General features: G+C 38.8%; 1 protein-coding gene and 1 long non-coding RNA gene across 3 annotated transcripts in view; one reads left to right on the top strand and one right to left on the bottom strand.

The window, feature by feature from the left end:
* LOC309667026 overlaps positions 1-22,944 on the top strand; it is a 570,884-nt gene that overhangs the window by 50,717 nt on the left and 497,223 nt on the right. The gene's annotated exons all lie outside the window — the stretch shown is intronic.
* MAN1A1 (mannosidase alpha class 1A member 1) overlaps positions 1-22,944 on the bottom strand; it is a 173,963-nt gene that overhangs the window by 106,006 nt on the left and 45,013 nt on the right. For both annotated transcript variants that reach the window (XM_082474678.1, XM_082474677.1), the window contains exons 3-5: positions 22,062-22,158; positions 19,624-19,739; positions 26-106 (exon numbers count right to left, since the gene is read on the bottom strand). In XM_082474678.1, the coding sequence (XP_082330804.1) occupies positions 26-106; positions 19,624-19,739; positions 22,062-22,158 (294 nt within the window). The remainder of the gene's footprint in view (positions 1-25; positions 107-19,623; positions 19,740-22,061; positions 22,159-22,944) is intronic.

Raw genomic sequence — 22,944 nt, 5'->3', positions numbered from 1 at the left:
ATTTATATGTCACTTTTCATCTTACCTCTTCTCCAGACAGGTAGTAAGCTGAGATTAGTCCACCGACAAAGCGTATATTTACTTCAAAAACAGAAACTTCAGCATTCTGTGGAAACAAAATAAAGGAGGTTCATATATAAATGGTAGTACACAATTGAGAAAAATATCACCGTGATAAAGTGCATGAAATATTTAAATTTTGTTCAATCCTATATGCTTGCCCAGAGAAATTTATACACAAGAGGGAATAGCCCTGTCTTCTAACAGTGTCAAAACACATGTAAATAGATAAATAATTTTGACTCTTAAAATAACAATTATAAAAATATTTATAAAATGAAGTTATTTCCTCCCTCTATTCAACACTAGATACAATACTCAATATTCTTTGTGCAGATGCGACAGGCCCAGGACATTCTACTTTTCTATTCTGTGTTCTTTTATTTTATTCATTTGCCTGTTTTTCTTCCCGAAAGACCATACAGACTCTTTATACTTTTGCTGGTAGTTTATACTTTTGCTGGTAGTTCAACATTATTCTAGAATTCTTCCCACATCATTTTAAAGTAGCACAGCTAGAATGCAAATAGGATTTGAAGTTGGAGTGACTTGGGTTCTAGTGCTGGTTCCCAAATTTTCTGTCTGTGGTCTGGGATGATCACATTTCTCTGAGAAGAAATTTCATCTTTGCATAAAGGAGATTATAATAATATATGTTGTACCTTGTTAAAACAGCTCTTATATATATCAATAATAGCTTGCTTTTATTATTATTTACAAAGCTCTATATCCTGTGCTAATCTCTACATGGAATATGTCATTTAGTCCTATATCAACCGTGTGAAATAATTGCTATTCTTACATCCATTTTACAAATGGAGAAACTGAGATTTACAGCAGTTACTATGACTTTTTTAAGGTCAGACAACTAATAAGTGGTTGAATCAGGATTTAAACTTGACTACTCCGATTCCTGGTCTAGGGCTCTGTTTTCCTGACTCCTATATCACCTCACATGATAATGCATCAAGTATCTTTATTAATGGTCATATAATTGTGGCATGTAATTAGTAATTATTGCCAATACTTCTATTATTTTACAATATTTGACTACTACATGGATCTGTCCTACATTCTATTACTAGATAATTTAGCACAGCTAACCTACAATAGATGGTAGGTACACTTTGTTTCCGAACCAAACTTGGGTCCGCTTGCCCACACACACTAAAGCCAATCTACTGACACCATGTTGTGTGTGGTAAAGGAGAGTACAACGTTTACTGCAGGGCACTAAGCAACAAGAATGAGCAGCGTGTGCTCAAAAGACCGGAATTCTCGATGGCTTTCAGGGGAGGGGTTTTAAAGGCAGTGTGAGGGAGGGGCTGCAGGGTGTGTGATCAGCTCCTGCACCATTCTCGGATTGGTTGGCATCAAGGTGAAATTTCAAGCGTCATCAACCTTCTGGTTTCAAATGGTCTAGGGTCTATGTGCTTGTGGTCAGCAGTTTTCATCTGGTGTGGGCTTGCTTCCTGTAAAAACAACATAGGAATGTGTGCCAGGTCTTTATGTATATCTTTCAGGGGACTGGGAGCTCGGTGATTCTGCGATGTGGCAGATTTATAGTCTAAATTGTTACCAGTTTCCTGGCCCAACAGCTATTCTTTGTTTCTACATCTTCATATTTCCTGATCATTAACTCTTCAGCCAACCTTTTGAGGCTCAGGGGACGCCTAGAAGACTAAAGAAAAAGCCTTTTGCTTCAGAGGATAGGGACACAGGGGCTTGTGTATGGTTTCAGCTTCAAGCTTTTGTTAGCTTCTTTTCATGTTCATTAGGCCTACCCAGTAATTGTTCACTTTTGCTTGGTATCAAACAATTCGCTGAAATCACAGGGGCTAACAGCAAACTAATATATGGAGTCACATATCCAGCAGATGAGCTTAGTCACAATCATCTGAGACATTATTTCCTTTAACAAACATTTATTAAGCAACTACTATGTGCCAGGCACTGTCCTAGGTTCTAGGGACAGGGCAATGAAGACTCATAAGGTCCTCAAACTCATGGAGTCTACATTTTAGTGGGCGAAAACAATTCCAGAAGGAAAAAAAGAGGTATATTTTCTTTAATTTCCACATGCTCTCTCTAAAAAGGTATAAGGATCTAACAAATTAAAGCTAAATAATTGTTTAAGTTAAAAAAAATTTTCAAAAAATTTCTTGCAAAAGGAAGGTCATGAATATTACTTGGGAGAGACACATACTAGGCCAGAGTTAGGCAAAAGCATCATAATATAAGACTTTGGTGAGTTCGTTCAATTGTATTTCATAATTTGTAGTATGCACCTAATACAATTTGATTAAAGTACTTTACATGGGAACAATGTATCTGTGATGTTTATTACTCTGAATGAGTATTACATAAATATTGGTAAAAGCTTTAATATTCCACAAAATTACTGATAAGGAAAGAGGAAGCAAATCATTAATTTGTTTTGGCTCACACAGCTATACTTCTTATGTCTAAAGGTAACAATGTCTAATAATAAAATCTAATAAATACAACCCTCAAATCCTATCACTCTCAATTTGTACTTGTGTTTTTCAGTTTTTAAACCTAAGAATAGTCCTCCACATTTCTGCCTACTGAAGTCTGTTAAGATGATTTTATATTCTTATTCTAGCTTTGGCTTCATTTGATATACATTCTCTTTTCCTCCTATGAAAATTTTGGACAATCAGGACTTTTATATAAACATCTGATGAAAATTATTGCATGGTAGAAGACTGAGCCATGTCAAACACCATCATAAATACATCTTCAGCAAGACATCAGTCACCTACTGGGTACAACCAGTTATTGATCCAGCAATGTATTCTAGAACCTAAACTCTATTTATCTTCCGCTGTCTGTAAGATATTGAGAGACGGTTTTGCAAAGTGCCACGCTCAAGGTCAGTGCTCTGTCTTTTGAATTTCTCGGACCTAACAGTTTGGTGAGCCTATCCAAGAAGCAAACCTGGCTTGTTAGTGAATCCATACAGGTTCCCAGATACTTGTGTTCTTGTCTTTAAAGATCTCGCTCAGGATGTCATATCACCATTAGTTGTATTCAATAGTCATCATACCTACCTTCTTTTGAAAACCAAAATTACATTTGAATTCCCAGCATATAATTTTTTCTACTTTTTTTTTTCAAAGTTATATCTAAATTATTTAGAAACCTTAATTTGAGAGCTCTTAACATTTTGGGTTATATTATGTTTTAGGTCAGAAGCCTGAAATTTATACACTTTAGGTCACTCTTTACAGATCCTTTGATGAAAAACACTAAGAAGATAAAAACATAAATTGGCTGGCTAGACTGGGGGCAGCAGACTATCAAAACACTACCTTAAAAAAAAACAAAAAAAACAAAAAAAACACTACCTTAGAGTCAGAAAGACCTGGAACTGAAGGTTGGTTCAGGAGCCCACTGAGTGCAAGATCCCAGGCAAGTCACATATTCTCTCTGAGCCTTGGTTTTCTCATTTGTAAAAAGGGACAGTGCATTTCTTACAAGGCGCTACCAAGTCCATGAATGTAAAGCACCATGCACAATGCCTGCCACGGGTAAAGTACTCAGTAAAATAAGTGCCATTACCACTGCACAAAAGCTCAGCTTAAGTAAACAAATAAGGCCTAGCTTCCTCAGGGGATCTTGGAAAATCAGAAACTCCAGAATCACAATCTTCTAAATACTAGAATGCAAGCTGATACACCTTCTCTGACTCTCATGGGAGTCAGGTTTCAAATCCTCTTTTGAAATACAGTATCCTGACCAAGCTTCCTTTAGGGCTTGATTTAATTTATACGATATCTGGGTTTTCAAAAGTGAACTTCTACAATCTGAGGGTTTGAGGTCAATTTTATAAACTTCTGACTCTGATTTCCATTAAAATAAACTTATTAAATCTAAATGAAGATATGCATTCTATTAACATTCATGCAGCATTTTTTAAGATGTTCTAAAACTTTTCCAGTGACTTACCCTAATGACAGGAGAGGGGTTAGGGCAGGCAGAGAACAATATGTAAAGGAGGGAAGCTCCAAACAGCCTGCAACACTAAAATCTTTTTTATTTATCTTAACAATGTAGATTCTGTAGTCTCCTTCAATCTGTGTTTGTTTTAAATGAGATTAAATCCCTTAAATCTTTAAGTAAGGTCACATTCCAGGAATATGCCCCATGTGGTCCATGGCTTCTAGTACAGAGCTGTATGTGAGCACCAGTTTGAGAAGCAGATCCAGTCTTTGTTTAAACTGCACGCACCTGCTAGTTAATATCACAACTGATGAGCAAGTAGAAGGTGGATATTTTTGGCTTAAGGCCTACCCACAAAACCATGTAGACTGGAGAAACTGCTCTTTCACTTTGAGTTTCCTCTACCAACAGCCTTTGAATCAAAGAACACACTTAACCAGAATCATACATAAATTTAATAAAATATATGGTATAATTAAGTTTACATGTAAAATCAAGAGGTGAAATCATGGAAAAACTAGGCTTCACTACTTATCTCTCATATTGCCTTAGGTGTCTTAGACTGATAATTTCCACCTTAAGTTTATCCCTTTCCTTAGTATTGCTGTCCTCTGGCTTACTATACGTATATGTAAAATTATGAGATAAAGTGATAAAGCTTGCTAAAATGGAAAAAAGTTTAATGCAATAAACCATTTTGTATGGCTCCCTGCCCCCATCCTTCACGTTATCTTCCATCTCTCTACTGGGAAAGGTGTCCTTCAAGTAAACAGATCAGGAGCTCACAGGCATGAAGAATCTAACCATATCCAGAGAAGAGGGAAAGTGAACACTTCAAAATCCCTGTTTCAACCTGAGTGCCTAAGAGATCAACCTCTTACAAGATAGTATTTTAAATAACTCAGAGAAATTAGGTTGTATTTTTCATAAGCAACTTATTTACCAAAATTATCTATAAAATGATAGATTTTAGTAGATTTTAGTAAGTGAGATAATGGGCTTGACCATTTGAATAACAAATTTAGGTTGGAGAACAGATTCAGCCACAGTTTTTGACTGCAGAACTACAGAGGCGCAGACTTTCCTTGAAGAATAGATACATTGTTTCTTTGCACCTTCAGGCCTTATGATAATTATTTAGAATCAAACCTGCATCACGTTTAAGGAATTCTCCTTAATTCTTAACTTATGATTCCATACAGCAGGGCAGGTCTGATTGATTGCATTAAATTGAAGAAGACTTCTTGGAAAAGAACTTTCATTTTCAGAAATATCTTAATTCTCTTCTCAGTGTTTGGTTCCAATTATTAGAGTTTTTTTTTTTAAAGAGTATTTCTCTGAGCCCTAAGATAAGAGAATACTTCTTTGCTAGCTATTCCTCCAAACTTCCTGTCAGCTTTCTGCTCAATGAACTATAAGCGAGGAACAAGCAAACATTAATAACAACTGTCCCACTACAAACCAATGTAATAACTGTTTAGTAACGATTGCTCCGCTACTAACATATGGTAACTATGCTTCACCTTACTGAGAACCAGTGGAAACATGATACTTTACTAACCCATTGCTTAAAGACAGGTTATTGCCTATAAGCCTTGCCTATGTTTAGGCTTAGCATACACATTCATTTATAAATGGTACTTTAAAGTATGTGTTGTATTAACATTCTGAGGATTACAACTCCTTTTAACAGATTAAATTGCAACATTAAACTTTATAGCTTAGTATAACATATGTCTGAGCAGCTTTTAACTTCATATTTAAGTAACGTGATAAACCTCTTTAGATGAACAAAGTGCAAATTCTTTGGGCCACAAAGATAGGCAAAATCAACATCTTCTCTCTGTCAGTAGATTGGTTTTACCACGAAGGTCCAGAAGGACCCTCAAGTAGCAGTTCAATCTATATATCACTAATTATGGTCAGAGGGAACAGATCAGTATCCTTATAGCCAAAACCCAAATCATCACCCTTGGCAGACACTGATTAGCATTCGGATAGAAAATATTAAATAACTCCATTCGACAGGATAATTAACTCAGTTATCTGCACCATTAGGATGTAATGCTGCTCTAAAACAGAGCTTTTACAAGAGCAATACTAAGGCAAATGCCACTTCTTTCATGCTCCATGGCATGGAGCTCTGGACCTAAGCCAAGAACTCATTCAGGCATTCAAAGAGATCCAAATTTGCTTTTTGAGGTCAATTTACAACCTTCAGATAGAGAACCCTACAGCTTATTTTTCTGAAAAGTAGGATGGCATTCTGGTTGGATAAGAGAACAATCTGGATCTTTAAACTAAAAAATAAAGTCACTGTTGCCACCAATACCTCTGTTATCCAAAACTAAGGTGTTCATTACAATCAAAAGCACAATCCTGGTGCTTGTTAAAGATCAGTCTCATTGTGTTGCTAGTTAGTGTCTGGAACAAGCTAATCATCTAGGCTTTGTCATTCTCAAAGCTCAGTCTGTCATACAGAGATATCACTTTACCTCAATGGAGAAAAATGCTTTTTAATTTTCATATAGCTCTGATTTTTACTGAAGGTTTATATAAGAAATTGTTATCTGGAAAAAATGTCTATATATTCTATAAAATTCATTACTGAAGACAGTTTTCAATATTTCTCATGGAAGGATCGAGGTAATTAATACTTCTTTAAAGTCACAGTAAAGAGGAGGAAGCTCAGAACTGAATTTGGAAATGCCCAAATATAAAACTCTTGATCATTTGCTCTTATGTTAGTGATCTTCCTGTATTAGGAACCACCACAAATCTGTTCTGGAAGGTTAGGTGAAAACAAGCAGATCAACTGCACCTGAACTCCAGATCATTTCTAACTACATAAAAATATGACACAATGCAGCTACCCTTGCACTCTGTCAGCTTGTCTCCTAGCTGAGTCTAGCACAGTTTGTCAGGAAGTAGGACAAGATAACAACTTCTCAATCATTTAATTAATCTTTATTGAATACCTATGGAACAACATAGCCTAATGAGTACTGAGATATTAGATTACATGCCTAACTTTGAGGGACTCAAATTCTCTGGCTGCCTATATATTTCACAACTCTTTGCATTTCCTCTCCATTAAAAACAGGGTCATTGACTTAGGCAGACCTTATTCAAAACACAGCTCTTACTTGCTGCATGATTTGGGGCAGATTAATTAACTACCTCTTCATTGATAAAAATAGGGAAAACACCACTTACCCTCTGTAATTTGTCACAAAGACTGAATCAGATAACCTATGAAAAAAATCACCTAGCATAATACTTGGTACGTCTTAGTACTCTTTAAATAGCCATTTCCTTTGTCCTTTCTTCATTCCTAAAAAACGTGGGCTGAGCTCGGTATTCTGACTACTATTCCTGCTATATAAGCTCCATGAGGATAAGTACCTAACAATTAAAAGTTATTTAGTATATAATTAATACATGCATGAATTAATGAATGAATAATGAGTAATCAAGGATCTGTTTTAGATTCCTTGTCCTAGGATTACTTTGAATTAAAACCAGAAAACTCATCCACTGGAGTCTACCCTTAGAGTTTTCTGCCCAGACCTCTGTGCCTCTAGATACTTGGAATAAATACAAAGCTCCACCTGAAGCCCTTGCTCCTACATATTATCCCCAGTGACTATTTTAAGTCAGCTATTACAACCATTTGAACTCTGTACTACCAAGTATGCAAATTCAATCAAATTGCTATGTCTTAATTAAAAGAAAATCAGTTTTAGTTAATGACAGTATAAACCAATAAAAAACATTTACTTTACACCTTTAAGTGATGCAAATTGAATATTTCACATATAAATAAATTTATTCTTGACTCTAAGATTTGTTTATACTCAGGAGCACCACAGGATAAACCAACTCAACAACAGTGGCTCTTTTTCAGTTTCGTTCTTATTTTTTCCCTTGCAATAAATTTGGATGCATTAACTTTTTTTTTTTTTTTGCAATACCTTCCTACTGTCAATTAAAATACTTTATCAGGAAAAAGCGTTAATTTGAAAACAAGCAATAATTTATCCAGGCTGGAATGATACTACACGTTATCCATAAAAATAACTTTTCTCTGTCTCTGTTTAAGCTTTTCCAATTTCTCCTTCCTTTGGATAAATGGGAAAAAATTTTCAACGTTTTCAAAAAAAAAACGGTGTAATTGTTGACATAATCACTTGAATCTGTGGGTAGAATGAGTGAATATAAGACAAATTCTCTAATGGGACATAATAAAACCAACTAGAAAACTGTAAGTTGAAGCACTTTAAAATGATTAGGAGATGGGACTTCCCCGGTTGCACAGTGGTTAAGAATCTGCCTGCCTATGCAGGGGACACGGGTTTGATCCCTGGTCCAGGAAGATCCCACATGCCGCAGAGCAACTAAGCCCATGTGCCACAGCTACTGAAGCCCGCGCACCTAGGGCCTGTGCTCCAAAATGAGAAGCCACCGCAATGAGAAGCATGCGACCCGCAACTAAGAGCCACAACTACTGAGCCCGCTTGCCACAACTAGAGAAAGCCCGCGAGCAGCAACGAAGACCCAATGCAGCCAAAAAAAAAAAAAAGAAAAAATGATTAGGAGAGTAAATCAAGATAGCTGTCCTGAATTTATATTTGTTATTAATTTTGATATGGGAAGTATTATCATTTGGATATTATTGATAAACTTTTATATTTTTAAAGGAAAATATGGCAATACCCAAAGAAAGAACTGCAACAAATATGTTTCAAGACCTTTCAAATTAGGAATAGTAAAATAAACAGAAATTCGAGACCTATGACTATGACTTTTAAAAGTATATTTTTAAAGTATATTTTGAAGGTTATAGCCCAAGACTATCAATAGCAGTTTTAAAATGATATTTTACATAAAAATCTTTCAACTCATTGAATAATCTTATAAAAATACAAAAATACAATTTTAAAGAAACAAAGCTCAGTATCTTAGCCATCACTCAACCTATAGTCTAATCCCTTTATCTTACAAGTAAGGAAGCAAAAGAATTTGCTCTTCTTCTCTTCTAAATACTCTGGGCTTCCCTGGTGGCACAGTGGTTAAGAATCCGTCTGCCAATGCTGGGGACACAGGTTTGAGCCCTGGTCCAGGAAGATCCCGCATGCCTCAGAGCAACTAAGCCCATGCACCACAACTACTGAGCCTGTGCTCTAGAGCCTGCGAGCCGCAACTACTGAGCCCAAGTGCCACAACTACTGAAGCCCGTGTGCCTAGAGCTCGTGCTCCACAACAAGAAAAGCCACCGCAATGAGAAGCCCGTGCACTGCAACGAAGAGTAGCCCCCACTCGCCACAACTAGAGAAAGCCCACGCGCAGCAACAAAGACCCAATGCAGCCAAAAATAAATAAATAAATTTATAAAAAATAAATAAATAAATACTCTGATATCCTCTATTAGAGTCCGTCTGCTTCCTAATAGGTCCCCACGGTCATGGAATACATTCATGTCACCCGGTCATGGTCTGAGGCCAGCCAACTGCCTTCTGTTACCTTGTCTATTACCTTGAGAGGCCTTTTTGCTTAGTCCTTTTAAATAAATGATTCCAGAGTTTCTCAGACTACCACTGGGCATGAAAGCAAAGAACTGCTGCAGTATTTGGGGGAGGTTTGGGGCAGCAATGATATATGTGCCAGACAAGGGACCTGGACACTATTCAGGTCTAGTGTCACTAAAGTCTACTTTCCCGTCTTCCATCATTAGACTCTGGAAGAATCTAGTTCTCATTCCCCTACCTTTCTGGAGGCGAGGGGCGGTGGAGGGAACACATTCTCCATTCTCTCCTCCATATATAAACTGAAGACAAGCTCATTATTATTTACTGGTAGGTAGCTGAACTTACTCAAAAATAACAAGGCAGGAAAAAAGTATTATTAAGAAATAATAAACCCTCAGAAGGAAATCTAATTTTTTGTTCATTGCCTGAATTTTTCACACTCAGCTCTATTGGTAATATCCGAGCTACCAGACGTCATATTCAACCACAGAGCTGTAGAATCTTACAAAATCACTTGCTCCTTGGGCCTGTTTTCTCATATTTAAAATAAAAAGACTGAACACATCAATCTCCAAGGTCCCTTTGTATTGGAATACTGTCTCCTTTATATTCTAAATTCAATTATAAGGCAGATTAAACACAGATTCATCTGCTTGTACTTTAAGTCAGTGATCTCCAAAATGGGGTACATATGGCAATTAATTAGAGGAGTAGGAACAAAATATTAAAACTTTTAATTTATATATGTTTTTAATCCAAAGAGGTAGGAAAAAGACTCAGCTTTATGCTGCCTTTATACTCTGAACGATGTTGGTATTCTCACTTGGTCTGTGGGAGAACAAGAGCTCCACAAAGCAGAGGGGTCAGCAGGGAAACACCCTTTCTTTGTCCATTCTCAACATACAGCATGTTACTTGTGATTGGTTATGGAGATTTACAGATGTTATCGAATGCTTACCAGATAGGCAAGAGGCTTACAAGAATTTTTGCAAAGTAATCTCAGATTAAAAATAATACCAATAGTGAAATAAGTGAGGCAGAGAAAGACAAATATCACATGATATCATTTATATGTGGAATCTAAAAAAATGATACAAATGAACTTATTTATGAAACAGAAATAGACTCACAGACTGAACTTAAAAAAACACCAATAGAGCGGAGGGGGGAAGATGGCGGAAGAGTAAGACGCGGAGATCACCTTCCTTCCCACAGATACAGTAGAAATACATCTACACGTGGAACTGCTCCTACAGAACACCCACTGAACGCTGGCAGAAAACGTCCGACCTCCAAAAAGGCAAGAAACTCCCCCCGTACTTGGGTAGGGCAAAAGAAAAAAGAAATAACAGAGACAAAAGAATAGGGACGGCACCTGCACCAGTGGGAGGGAGCCGTGAAGGAGGAAAGATTTCCACGCACTAGGAAGCCCCTTCGCGGGCAGAGACTGCAGGTGGCAGAGGGGGGAAGCTTCGGAGCCACGGAGGAGAGTGCAGCCACAGGGGTGCGGAGGGCAAAGCGGAGAGGTTCCCGCACGGAGGAGCGGTGCCGACCAGCACTCTCCAGCCCGAGAGGCTTGTCTGCTCACCCGCCGGGGCGGGCGGGGCTGGGAGCTGAGGCTGGGGCTTCGGTCGGATCGCAGGGAGAGGACTGGGGTTGGCGGCGTGAACACAGCCTGAAGGGGCTAGTGCGCCACAGCTAGCCGGGAGGGAGTCCGGGGAAAAGTCTGCAGCTGCCAAAGAGGCAAGAGACTTTTTCTTTCCTCTTTGTTTCCTGGTGCGCGAGGAGAGGGGATTCAGAGCGCCGCCTAAACGAACTTCAGAGACGGGCGCGAGCCGCAGCTACCAGTGCGGATCCCACAGCAACAGGGGCGCAGAGGAAAAAACGGAGAGACTCCCGCACAGAGGCTCGGCGCCGAGCAGCACTCACCAGCCCGAGAGGCTTGTCTGCTCGGCGGGCGGGGCTGGGAGCTGAGGCTCGGGCTTCGGTCGGATCGCAGGGAGAGGACTGGGGCTGGCGGCGTGAACACAGCCTGAAGGGGTTAGTGTGCCACAGCTGGCTGGGAGGGAGACCGGGAAAAGGTCTGCAGCTGCCAAAGAGGCAAGAGACTTTTTCTTGCCTCTTTGTTTCGCTGAGCGCAAGGAGAGGGGATTCAGAGTGCCGCCTAAATGAACTCCAGAGAAAGGCGCGAGCCGCGGCGATCAGCACGGACCCCAGAGACGGGCGTGAGACGCTGGGGCTGCTGCTGCCGCCTCCAAAAAGCCTGTGCGTGAGCACAGGTCACTCTCCACATCGCCCCTCCCGGGAGCCTGTGCAGCCCACCACTGCCAGGGTCCCGTGATCCGGGGACAAGTTCCCTGGGAGAACGCACTGCCCGCCTCAGGCTGGTGCAACGTCACGCCGGCCTCGGCCGCCGCAGGCTCGCCCCGCCTCCTCTGTACACCTCCCTCCCCGCGGCCTGAGTGAGCCAGAGCCCCCGAAGCAGCTGCTCCTTTAACCCCGTCCTGTCTGGGCGGGGAATAGACGCCCTCAGGCGACCTACACACAGAGGCGGGTCCAAATCCAAAGCTGAACCCCAGGAGCTGTGCGAACAGGGAAGAGAAGGGGAAATCTCTCCCAGCAGCCTTAGAAGCAGCGGATTAAAACTCCACAAACAACTTGATGTGCCTGCATCTGTTGAATACCTGAATAGACAACGAATCATCCCAAATTCAGGAGGTGGACTTTGGGAGCAGGATATATTAATTTTTCCCCTTTTCCTTTTTTTTGTGAGTGTATATGTATATGCTTCTGGGTGCGATTTTGTCTGTGTAGCTTTGCTTTACAATAGCTTTATTTTACTTCACTATATTATAGCCTCTTTCTTTCTTTCTTTCTATTTTTTCTCCCTTTTACTCTGAGCCGTGTGGACGAAGGCTCTTGGTGCTCCAGCCAGGCATCAGGGCCGTGCCTCTGAGGTGGGAGAGCCAACTTCAGAACACTGGTCCACAAGAGACCTCCCAGCGCCACGTAATACCAAACGGCAAAAATCTCTCAGAGATCTCCATCTCAACATCAAGACCCAGCTTCACTCAACGACCAGCAGGCTACAGTGCTGGACACCCTATGCCAAACAACTAGCAAGACAGGAACACAGCCCCGTCCATTAGCAGAGAGGCTGCCTAAAATCATAATAAGGCCACAGACACCCCAAAATACACCACCAGACGTGGACGTGCCCACCAGAAAGACAAGATCCAACCTCATCCACCACAGCTCAGGCACTAGTTCCCTCCACCAGGAAGGCTACACAACCCACTGAACCAACCTTAGCCACTGGGGACAGATACCAAAAACAACAGGAACTACGAACCTGCAGCCTGTGAAAAGGAGACCCCAAACACAGTAAGATAAGCAAAATGAGATGACAGAAAAACATGCAGCAGATGAAGGAGCAGGGTCAGAACATACCAGACTTAACAAATGAAGAGGAAATAGGTAGTCTACCTGAAAAAGAATTCAGAATAATGATAGTAAGGATGATCCAAATCTTGGAAATAGAATAGACAAAATGCAAGAAACATTTAACAAGGACGTAGAAGAACTAAAGAGGAACCAAGCAATGATGAAAACCACAATAAATGAAATTAAAAATACTCTAGATGGGATCAATAGCAGAATAACTGAGGCAGAAGAAAGGATAAGTGACCTGGAAGATAAAATGGTGGAAATAACTACTGCAGAGCAGGATAAAGAAAAAAGAATGAAAAGAACTGAGGACAGTCTCAGAGACCTCTGGGACAACATTAAATGCACCAACATTCGAATTATAGGGGTCCCAGAAGAAGAAGAGAAAAAGAAAGGGACTGAGAAGATATTTGAAGAGATTATAGTTGAAAACTTCCCTAATATGGGAAAGGAAATAGTTAATCAAGTCCTGGAAGCACAGAGAGTCCCATACAGGATAAACCCAAGGAGAAACACACCAAGACACATATTAATCAAACTGTCAAAAATTAAATATAAGGAAAACATATTAAAGGCAGCAAGGGAAAAAAAACAAATAACACACAAGGGAATCCCCATAAGGTTAACATCTGATCTTTCAGCAGAAACACTGCAAGCCAGAAGGGAGTGGCAGGATATACTTAAAGTGATGAAGGAGAAAAACCTACAACCAAGATTAAACTACCCAGCAAGGATCTCATTCAGATTCGATGGAGAAATTAAAACCTTTACAGACAAGCAAAAGCTGAGAGAGTTCAGCACCACCAAACCAGCTTTACAACAAATGCTAAAGGAACTTCTCTAGGCAAGAAACACAAGAGAAGGAAAACACCTACAATAACAAACCCAAAACATTTAAGAAAATGGGAATAGGAACATACATATCGATAATTACCTTGAATGTAAATGGATTAAATGCTCCCACCAAAAGACACAGGCTGGCTGAATGGATACAAAAACAAGACCCATATATATGCGGTCTACAAGAGACCCACTTCAGACCTAGAGACACATATAGACTGAAAGTGAGGGGATGGAAAAAGATATTCCATGCAAATGGAAATCAAAAGAAAGCTGGAGTAGCAATTCTCATATCAGACAAAATAGACTTTAAAATAAAGACTATTACAAGAGACAAAGAAGGACACTATATAATGATCAAGGGATCGATCCAAGAGGAAGGTATAACAATTGTAAATATTTATGCACCCAACCTAGGAGCACCTCAATACATAAGGCAAATACTAACAGCCATAAAAGGGGAAATCGACAGCAACACAATCATAGTAGGGGACTTTAACACCCCACTCTCACCAATGGACAGATCATCCAAAATGAAAATAAATAAGGAAACACAAGCTTTAAATGATACATTAAACAAGATGGACTTAATTGATATTTATAGGACATTCCACCCAAAAACAACAGAATACACATTTTTCTCAAGTGCTCATGGAACATTCTCCAGGATAGATCATATCTTGGGTCACAAATCAAGCCTTGGTAAATTTAAGAAAATTGAAATCGTATCAAGTATCTTTTCCGACCACAACGCTATGAGACTAGATATCAATTACAGGAAAAGATCTGTAAAAAATACAAACACATGGAGGCTACACAATACATTACTTAATAACGAAGTGATCACTGAAGAAATCAAAGGGGAAATCAAAAAATACCTAGAAATAAATGACAATGGAGATACGACGACCCAAAACCTATGGGACGCAGCAAAAGCAGTGCTAAGAGGGAAGTTTATAGCAATACAAGCCTACCTCAAGAAACAGGAAACATCTCGAATAAACAACCTAACCTTGCACCTAAAGCAATTAGAGAAAGAAGAACAAAAAAACCCCAAAGCCAGCAGAAGGAAAGAAATTATAAAGATCAGGTCAGAAATAAATGAAAAAGCAATGAAGGAAACAATAGCAAAAATCAATGAAACTAAAAGCTGGTTCTTTGAGAAGATAAACAAAATTGATAAACCATTAGCCAGACTCATCAAGAGAAAAAGGGAGAAGACTCAGATCAATAGAATTAGAAATGAAAAAGGAGAAGTAACCACTGACACTGCAGAAATACAAAAGATCATGAGAGATTACTACAAGCAACTCTATGCCAATAAAATGGACAACCTGGAAGAAATGGACAGATTCTTAGAAATGCACAAACTGCCGAGACTGAACCAGGAAGAAATAGAAAATATGAACAGACCAATCACAAGCACTGAAATTGAAACTGTGATTAAAAACCTTCCAACAAACAAAAGCCCAGGACCAGATGGCTTCACAGGCGAATTCTATCAAACATTTAGAGAAGAGCTAACACCTATCCTTCTCAAACTCTTCCAAAATATTGCAGAGGGAGGAACACTCCCAAACTCATTCTACGAGGCCACCATCACCCTGATACCAAAACCAGACAAAGATGTCACAAAGAAAGAAAACTACAGGCCAATATCACTGATGAACATAGATGCAAAAATCCTCAACAAAATACTAGCAAACAGAATCCAACAGCACATTAAAAGGATCATACACCATGATCAAGTGGGGTTTATCCCAGGAATGCAAGGATTCTTCAATATACGCAAATCAATCAATGTGATACATCATATTAACAAATTGAAGGAGAAAAACCATATGATCATCTCAATAGATGCAGAGAAAGCTTTCGACAAAATTCAACACCCATTTATGATAAAAGCCCTGCAGAAAGTAGGCATAGAGGGAACTTTCCTCAACATAATAAAGGCCATATATGACAAACCCACAGCCAACATTGTCCTCAGTGGTGAAAAACTGAAATCATTTCCACTAAGATCAGGAACAAGACAAGGTTGCCCACTCTCACCACTATTATTCAACATAGTTTTGGAAGTGATAGCCACAGCAATCAGAGAAGACAAAGAAATAAAAGGAATACAAATCGGAAAAGAAGAAGTAAATCTGTCACTATCTGCAGATGACATGATACTATACATAGAGAATCCTAAAGATGCTACCAGAAAACTCCTAGAGCTAATCAATGAATTTGGTAAAGTAGCAGGATACAAAATTAATGCACAGAAATCTCTTGCATTTCTATACACTAATGACGAAAAATCTGAAAGTGAAATTAAGAAAACACTCCCATTTACCATTGCAACAAAAAGAATAAAATATCTAGGAATAAACCTACCTAAGGAGACAAAAGACCTGTATGCAGAAAATTATAAGACACTGATGAAAGAAATTAAAGATGATACAAATAGATGGAGAGATATACCATGTTCCTGGATTGGAAGAATCAACATTGTGAAAATGACTCTACTACCCAAAGCAATCTACAGATTCAATGCAATCCCTATCAAACTACCACTGGCATTTTTCACAGAAGTAGAACAAAAAATTTCACAATTTGTATGGAAACACAAAAGACCCCGAATAGCCAAAGCAATCTTGAGAACGAAAAATGGAGCTGGGGGAATCAGGCTCCCTGACTTCAGACTATATTACAAAGCTTCAGTAATCAAGACAGTTTGGTACTGGCACAAAAATAGAAATATAGATCAATGGAACAAGATAGAAAGCCCAGAGATAAACCCACACACATATGGGCACCTTATTTTTGATAAAGGAGGCAAGCATATACAGTGGAGAAAAGACAGCCTCTTCAATAAGTGGTGCTGGGAAAACTGGACAGGTACATGTAAAAGTATGAAATTAGAACACTCCCTGACACCATGCACAAAAATAAACTCAAAATGGATTAAAGACCTAAGTGTAAGGGCAGACACTATCAAACTCTTAGAGGAAAACATAGGCAGAACACTCTATGACATACATCACAGCAAGATTCTTTTTGACCCAGCTCCCAGAGAAATGGAAATAAGAACACAAATAAACAAATGGGACCTAATGAAACTTAAAAGCTTTTGCACAGCAAAGGAAACCATAAACAAGACCAAAAGACAACCATCAGAATGGGAGAAAATATTTGCAAATGAAGCAACTGACAAAGGATTAATCTCCAAGATTTACAAGCAGCTCATGCAGCTCAATAACAAAAAAACGAACAACCCAATCCAAAAATGGGCCGAAGACCTAAATAGACATTTCTCCAAAGAAGATATACAGATGGCCTACAGACACATGAAAGAATGCTCAACATCATTAATCATTAGAGAAATGCAAATCAAAACTACAATGAGATATCATCTCACACCGGTCAGAATGGCCATCATCAAAAAATCTAGAAACAATAAATGCTGGAGAGGGTGTGGAGGAAAGGGAACACTCTTGCACTGTTGGTGGGAATGTAAATTGATACAGCCACTATGGAGAACAGTATGGAGGTTCCTTAAAAAACTACAAATAGAACTACCATACGACCCAGCAATCCCACTACTGGGCATATACCCTGAGAAAACCATAGGTCAAAAAGAGTCATGTACCAAAATGTTCATTGCAGCTCTATTTACAATAGCCAGGACATGGAAGCAATCTAAATGTCCATCGACAGATGAATGGATAAAGAAGATGTGGCACATATATACAATGGAATATTACTCAGCCATAAAAAGAAATGAAATGGAGGTATTTGTAATGAGGTGGATGGAGTTAGAGTCTGTCATACAGAGTGAAGTAAGTCAGAAAGAGAAAAACAAATACAGTATGCTAACACATATATACGGAATCTAAGGGGAAAAAAAAAAAAAAAAAAAAAAAGGCCATGAAGAACCTAGTGGCAAGACGGGAATAAAGACACAGACCTACTAGAGAATGGACTTGAGGATATGGGGAGGGGGTGGGGTGAGATGTGACAGGGTAAGAGAGTGTCATGGACATATATACACTACCAAATGTAAAATAGATAACTAGTGGGAAGCAGCCGCATAGCACAGGGAGATCAGCTCGGTGCTTTGTGACCACCTAGAGGGATGGGATGGGGAGGGTGGGAGGGAGGGAGATGCAAGAGGGAAGAGAAATGGGAACATATTGTATATGTATAACTGATTCACTTTGTTATAAAGCAGAAGCTAACACACCATTGTAAGGCAATTATACTTCAATAAAGATGTTAAAAAAAAAATTTAAAGCAATAGTTGATATAATTATAGGAAGAAATTAACCATGTAATGGGAAAAAAAAAAAAAAAAAAACACCAATAATGCAAACATAAGTGAATGACTCAAAAACACCAGGGTCAATTTTTCCTGTTCTTAAAACAAGCTCTCTGTCAACCTCATTACAAGGTAAAGCAATGACTGTGGAATTAGATTAGCTCTGACAAGATGTAGTCCTCCTTAATTATCAAGAAGTAGTATTAGAAGAGTCCACTGTCCTTAATTATGAACCTTTTCCTTGGCGTACAGTGGGTATTGAGGTTTGTTAAAAATGATAGTACATATATGAAATTTAAAAAAATATTTCGTATATAAATTGACAAAAGGTTATACTGGGAATTCCCTGGCAATCCAGTGGTTAGGACTCTGAGCTTCCACTGCAGGGGGCATGGGTTCAATCCCTGGTCAGGGAACTAAGATCCCTCATGCACATGATGTGGCCAAAAGAAAAAAAAAAGTTTAAGCTGATAAGGGTCTACAATCAACAAAGGTTAAAGCCTTATTTATGGGAAAGTGGATGCAGCTGCTCCTGGATGCCTGTGGAGCGTTGAGAGGAGATACTTCATGGCATTACAGCCATTCTGTTTGGCCAAGTGGCTTGCAGGGGCTTTAAATGGACACTAGCCCCTCATGCAAGAGTGTGCCTTCGATTAACAGCCCCAGAGTCCCAAGCAAATGTCAGTTCCTGATATGATTTCCTCTGTGATCATGTCTCCCCCACCTCCCAGGGCCTTCCCCTTGTGCGCCCCTTAGAAAAGACCACTGTGGAGCTTACCAATTGGTTTGAATTGACCAATTTGGCCTTAGCTTTGGAACCCCAAAGCACTTCATCCATCCTAATAACGGCATGTGCCCCAGGTCCTGTCTTTCTGTCTGTCTGTACTCTGCATTGACCTCCCTGTGTGGCCCCTGCAGGTGAGTCATGTACCTTCTCAGGACCTGTTAAGTAATAAACTTCTCTATTTCAATTTCTTTTGTGGTCTTTCATTGAACTGCAGCTCACCATGGCACCCTGGGCTCCATTTAACAAATGTTCATCTAACAAAGTCACAATAATGCACCATGGTGCAGTGCAAAAGCATGAGCATTGGAGTCACACAGACCTGTGTTAGGCTCACAGCCCTGACACACAACTAGCTGTGTGGTGTAGATAAGCCTCTGAGGCTCCGATTTCTAACCTGTAAAGGTGTGAAAATAATACCCGCCTCACAGGGTTGTTGAGAGACTTGAACAAGAATACTTGGCACATGTAGGTCTTAATAAATATTAATTTCTTTTTTCTTACTCTTAGTTTGCCAAAAAACAAAGGCATGGATTTGTGTAGTAAGGGAGGGCAAGTTAAGAATATAGTATGATACTACTTAAAACTGCATTATTTGTTTCTGCTAGGGTACAGTACAATAATCTGCCCCACAAGATAATTTATTTATGTTAACTGAGATTTAAGAACTGAATTGGCAGCTGTTTTTAACTTACCATATTAAAATTTAGATTTTCGTCAACCCATGCTTTTGCCTCTTCAAATTCATCTTTCATTTTCATAATAAAAAGTGTATCTAGGGCATCTACTATTGTTGCTCCTTGGATATTACCTGAAAATATCAGAAAAATATTTACTCAGTAAAACACCTTTGACAGATCCATACATGCACATTGACCATACCTTGGAAAGGAAGTGGGTAATACTGAATTTACTGGTAAACAAGAATACTGAACACAGTCTAAACATCTTTCAGTGAAAGAAAATTTAAAAGTTGCATCAAAACCAAACTAACAATTATCACAGGCTATAGATTGGTACACTAATCTTTAAAGTCTCTTCTGAGTTGCAGAAAATAAATCTCTTAGAAATTTCATTTGGGATTGCATTCTCTAGCAAGAAAAAAAAAAAAGACCTGAAACCAAGGAGCAACACACTTATTAATTTTAATGTAATTACATCAAAGTGCACCTGTGCAAAACTCTTTAAATATAATTAGATCTAAAATTGTTTAGTGATAGCTCTAAGAAACCGTTACTCAAAAATGGAATTCTACCCCCTCTTTTTGCAGCCCTGACTGATCCTAACCTCTCCTCCCATCCTCCTAGCCAGTCCTGACTCTCATTTATTTCCTCTGAACTCCCTCAGCAGGAAGACTTTGCTCTTGCACTTACCACTTTCTGTCTTCCATTATAACTACTTATATGCATCTCCTTTTAGTCTGTAAACTTCCTTAGAATAGAGAAGGCATGTCTTATTCACCTCCACATTCCACACTAAGAGACTCAGTATGTTTTTAAGGCTTAATAATAAATTTAAAAACCATCACTGTATTAACAGAGAGCCAAGTAATCTCTTTAATAAAGACTACGGCAAATTTACACAAAACTGACTTCTTAATACTATGAACAACTTTCATAGAGATAAAAGCAAAAATAGAATTAAAATTTTTTTAAAGTTATAGTAAACAGTAAAAAATTAAGATCTTTGAGTCTGCATGAAGTTTCTGAGTTTCTCTCTTCAATTCCTACCTCCCATCACCCATGTTAACTAGTCACCGTGTCCTAAAAAAAAAAAAAAAAAACTACTCTAGTAACATCTGAAATCACTTGTACCGCCATGACTCCAGGTGTGGCTCTTTTCATCTCTAAAGTGTGTCACTGTGATAGACCAGCCTTTTCCCCATTCTTCCAGCTCTCCCTAACTGTTCCTGCAATGCCTTTCTCCCTACCAGAGAGCCTATGGTTCTTCAGAACTTCCTATGAATATCTATTGAACCACCTAGTGCTTTGATAATTCACTATCTACACATATGTCTTCTGCACTAGGTCATGAACTTTGCAAAGACTTGTATTGTGTTTATTAACACCAGTGCTGGAAAGAGAGCCAAACACATGGAAGGTCCTAAATAAATGGAAAAGCATAATGGGGTGATTAGGAGCAGACTCTGACCTTGGCCACATGTGGGTTCAAGTCCCAGCTCAGCCAGTTAGTAGATGGCTAACACTGGGCAAGCTGTTCTCTCAGCTTCATATTTCTCATCTATAAAATACATATAATAATGAGGTTAAATGAGAAGATGCACAAATGGCACGTGGCACATAGTGTCAGCTGATACTGTTGTTATATGATTTGATACTATTTAACACCTTTAGTTAAAGTACAGAAAGTCACCTTTTCTATGGTGAATTCAGAAGCATCAGACCAAGGTTCCCTCCTCTTCATCCTGTTACTTATAGATAAAGTTGTGGGAACTGAAGAGGAACTGAGTTCAGTGAGAAGGGCACTGGGTAGCTCTGTGACCCAAGGAATCTACCTAACACTTCTGTTACCTAGCTTCTGCACCTGCACGATGGGAATGTTATCAATACCTAGAGTACTAATCACAGAGGGATGCTGTGAGGACCAAAAGCAATAAAATGATGCCAAAGTGGATAAATGGAAGTTTAAATAACTGACGACTCCATCCTCACTTTCACTTCCACTGCACAAACAGGAGAAATTTAGAGCCAAAGTTGAGAGTCACTGAGATACAGTGAAGGTCACCACGGCTGGCTGCCTTGGCCAGCTTATTGATAAAGACACAGCTTTTACCTGACAGGAAGCAGTTAATGCAGCCAACAAATGCTCCTCTGCTTGGTACCACATGGGAGCTGAAAATCATGATACTGTGCCCATATCCATTAAATAAGGATCTCTGGAAGTGTGCCCCAGGCATCAGTATTTTTTCAAGGGATGCAGGTGGTTCTAAAGTGCAGCCAGTGCTCTGTCTGAAGGACACACTATGCACATTCCCTGCAGACAACTCCATCAGGTATGCAAGTTTCCTAGCAACACAGTCTGGAGGATCACACAAACTTTTTCCATCACCCACAAGTTCAGTCAATTGGAGAGAAGTTACTGTCAGTAAAGAGCCAAAGCACATTCTACTCACCAAACAAACTGCTTGAATGGCCTCCTTTTGATACAGGCTTCAGTTCATTTTTTCCCCAGGCATAACGTTTATAATTATTCCAAGCATGTTTCATCATCTGAGAAAAGATATGAAAACGGGATTATATTTTGAATTTGAGATATTTTTGCTTCAAAATAGATCATATATTGAAGACCTAAAGGTTAAAACATTAAAACTCACTGCTTAGTTAAAAGGATGATAATTAAAAGGGTGACAAGGGTATGAATAAGCTGGAACACACACATAACACACAAATACACATCATCCCTTTATGTTTACAAATGGAGATTTTTTTAATCCATTTAATCCTATTTCATATACATATCATTTTCAAAAGTCAGTTCTCAGCAACAGAAACTTAGCTTATCATAAAAGGATGAACCATTCTTACATTTATCTATTTCATCCTCATGATGCATTAAATCTGCAAAGACTGCATACTTAAAATTCACATTTTTGCATAAGGTTCTCTGTACTTAGTATATAGACAAATATCCAAAAGTTATGACTTTAAACACTTTGATGTATCTTGACCAAGTCTATATGGAGAAGTATTTTTAAATATCTATAGGAAATGAAAAAAAGAAACTCTACAGGTATACATAGATTTTGGAAAACTTCAGCTTAATATAATTAATCTTTAATTGCATACATATCTGTGTACACATATGTAACTGAAGACTAATTCTATATATTCCCAACCTAGACTCCTTGTACCAGGAATGTTTTTAAAGTCCCAAACTCTCTGCCATAAATTAGTTGTATACCTTTTTTAATTTTAACAAATTAATTTATCTACATATAATGAAAACCAATCAATTTCTCCTGACTTATAAACTAAGTTCTGACCTATTGTGCTAGA

The sequence above is a fragment of the Balaenoptera physalus genome (assembly GCF_965194825.1).
Source record: "Balaenoptera physalus genome assembly, chromosome: 9".
In the NCBI taxonomy this organism is placed as follows: Eukaryota; Metazoa; Chordata; class Mammalia; order Artiodactyla; family Balaenopteridae; genus Balaenoptera; species Balaenoptera physalus.
This window is presented reverse-complemented; position numbering and strand designations above follow the sequence as displayed.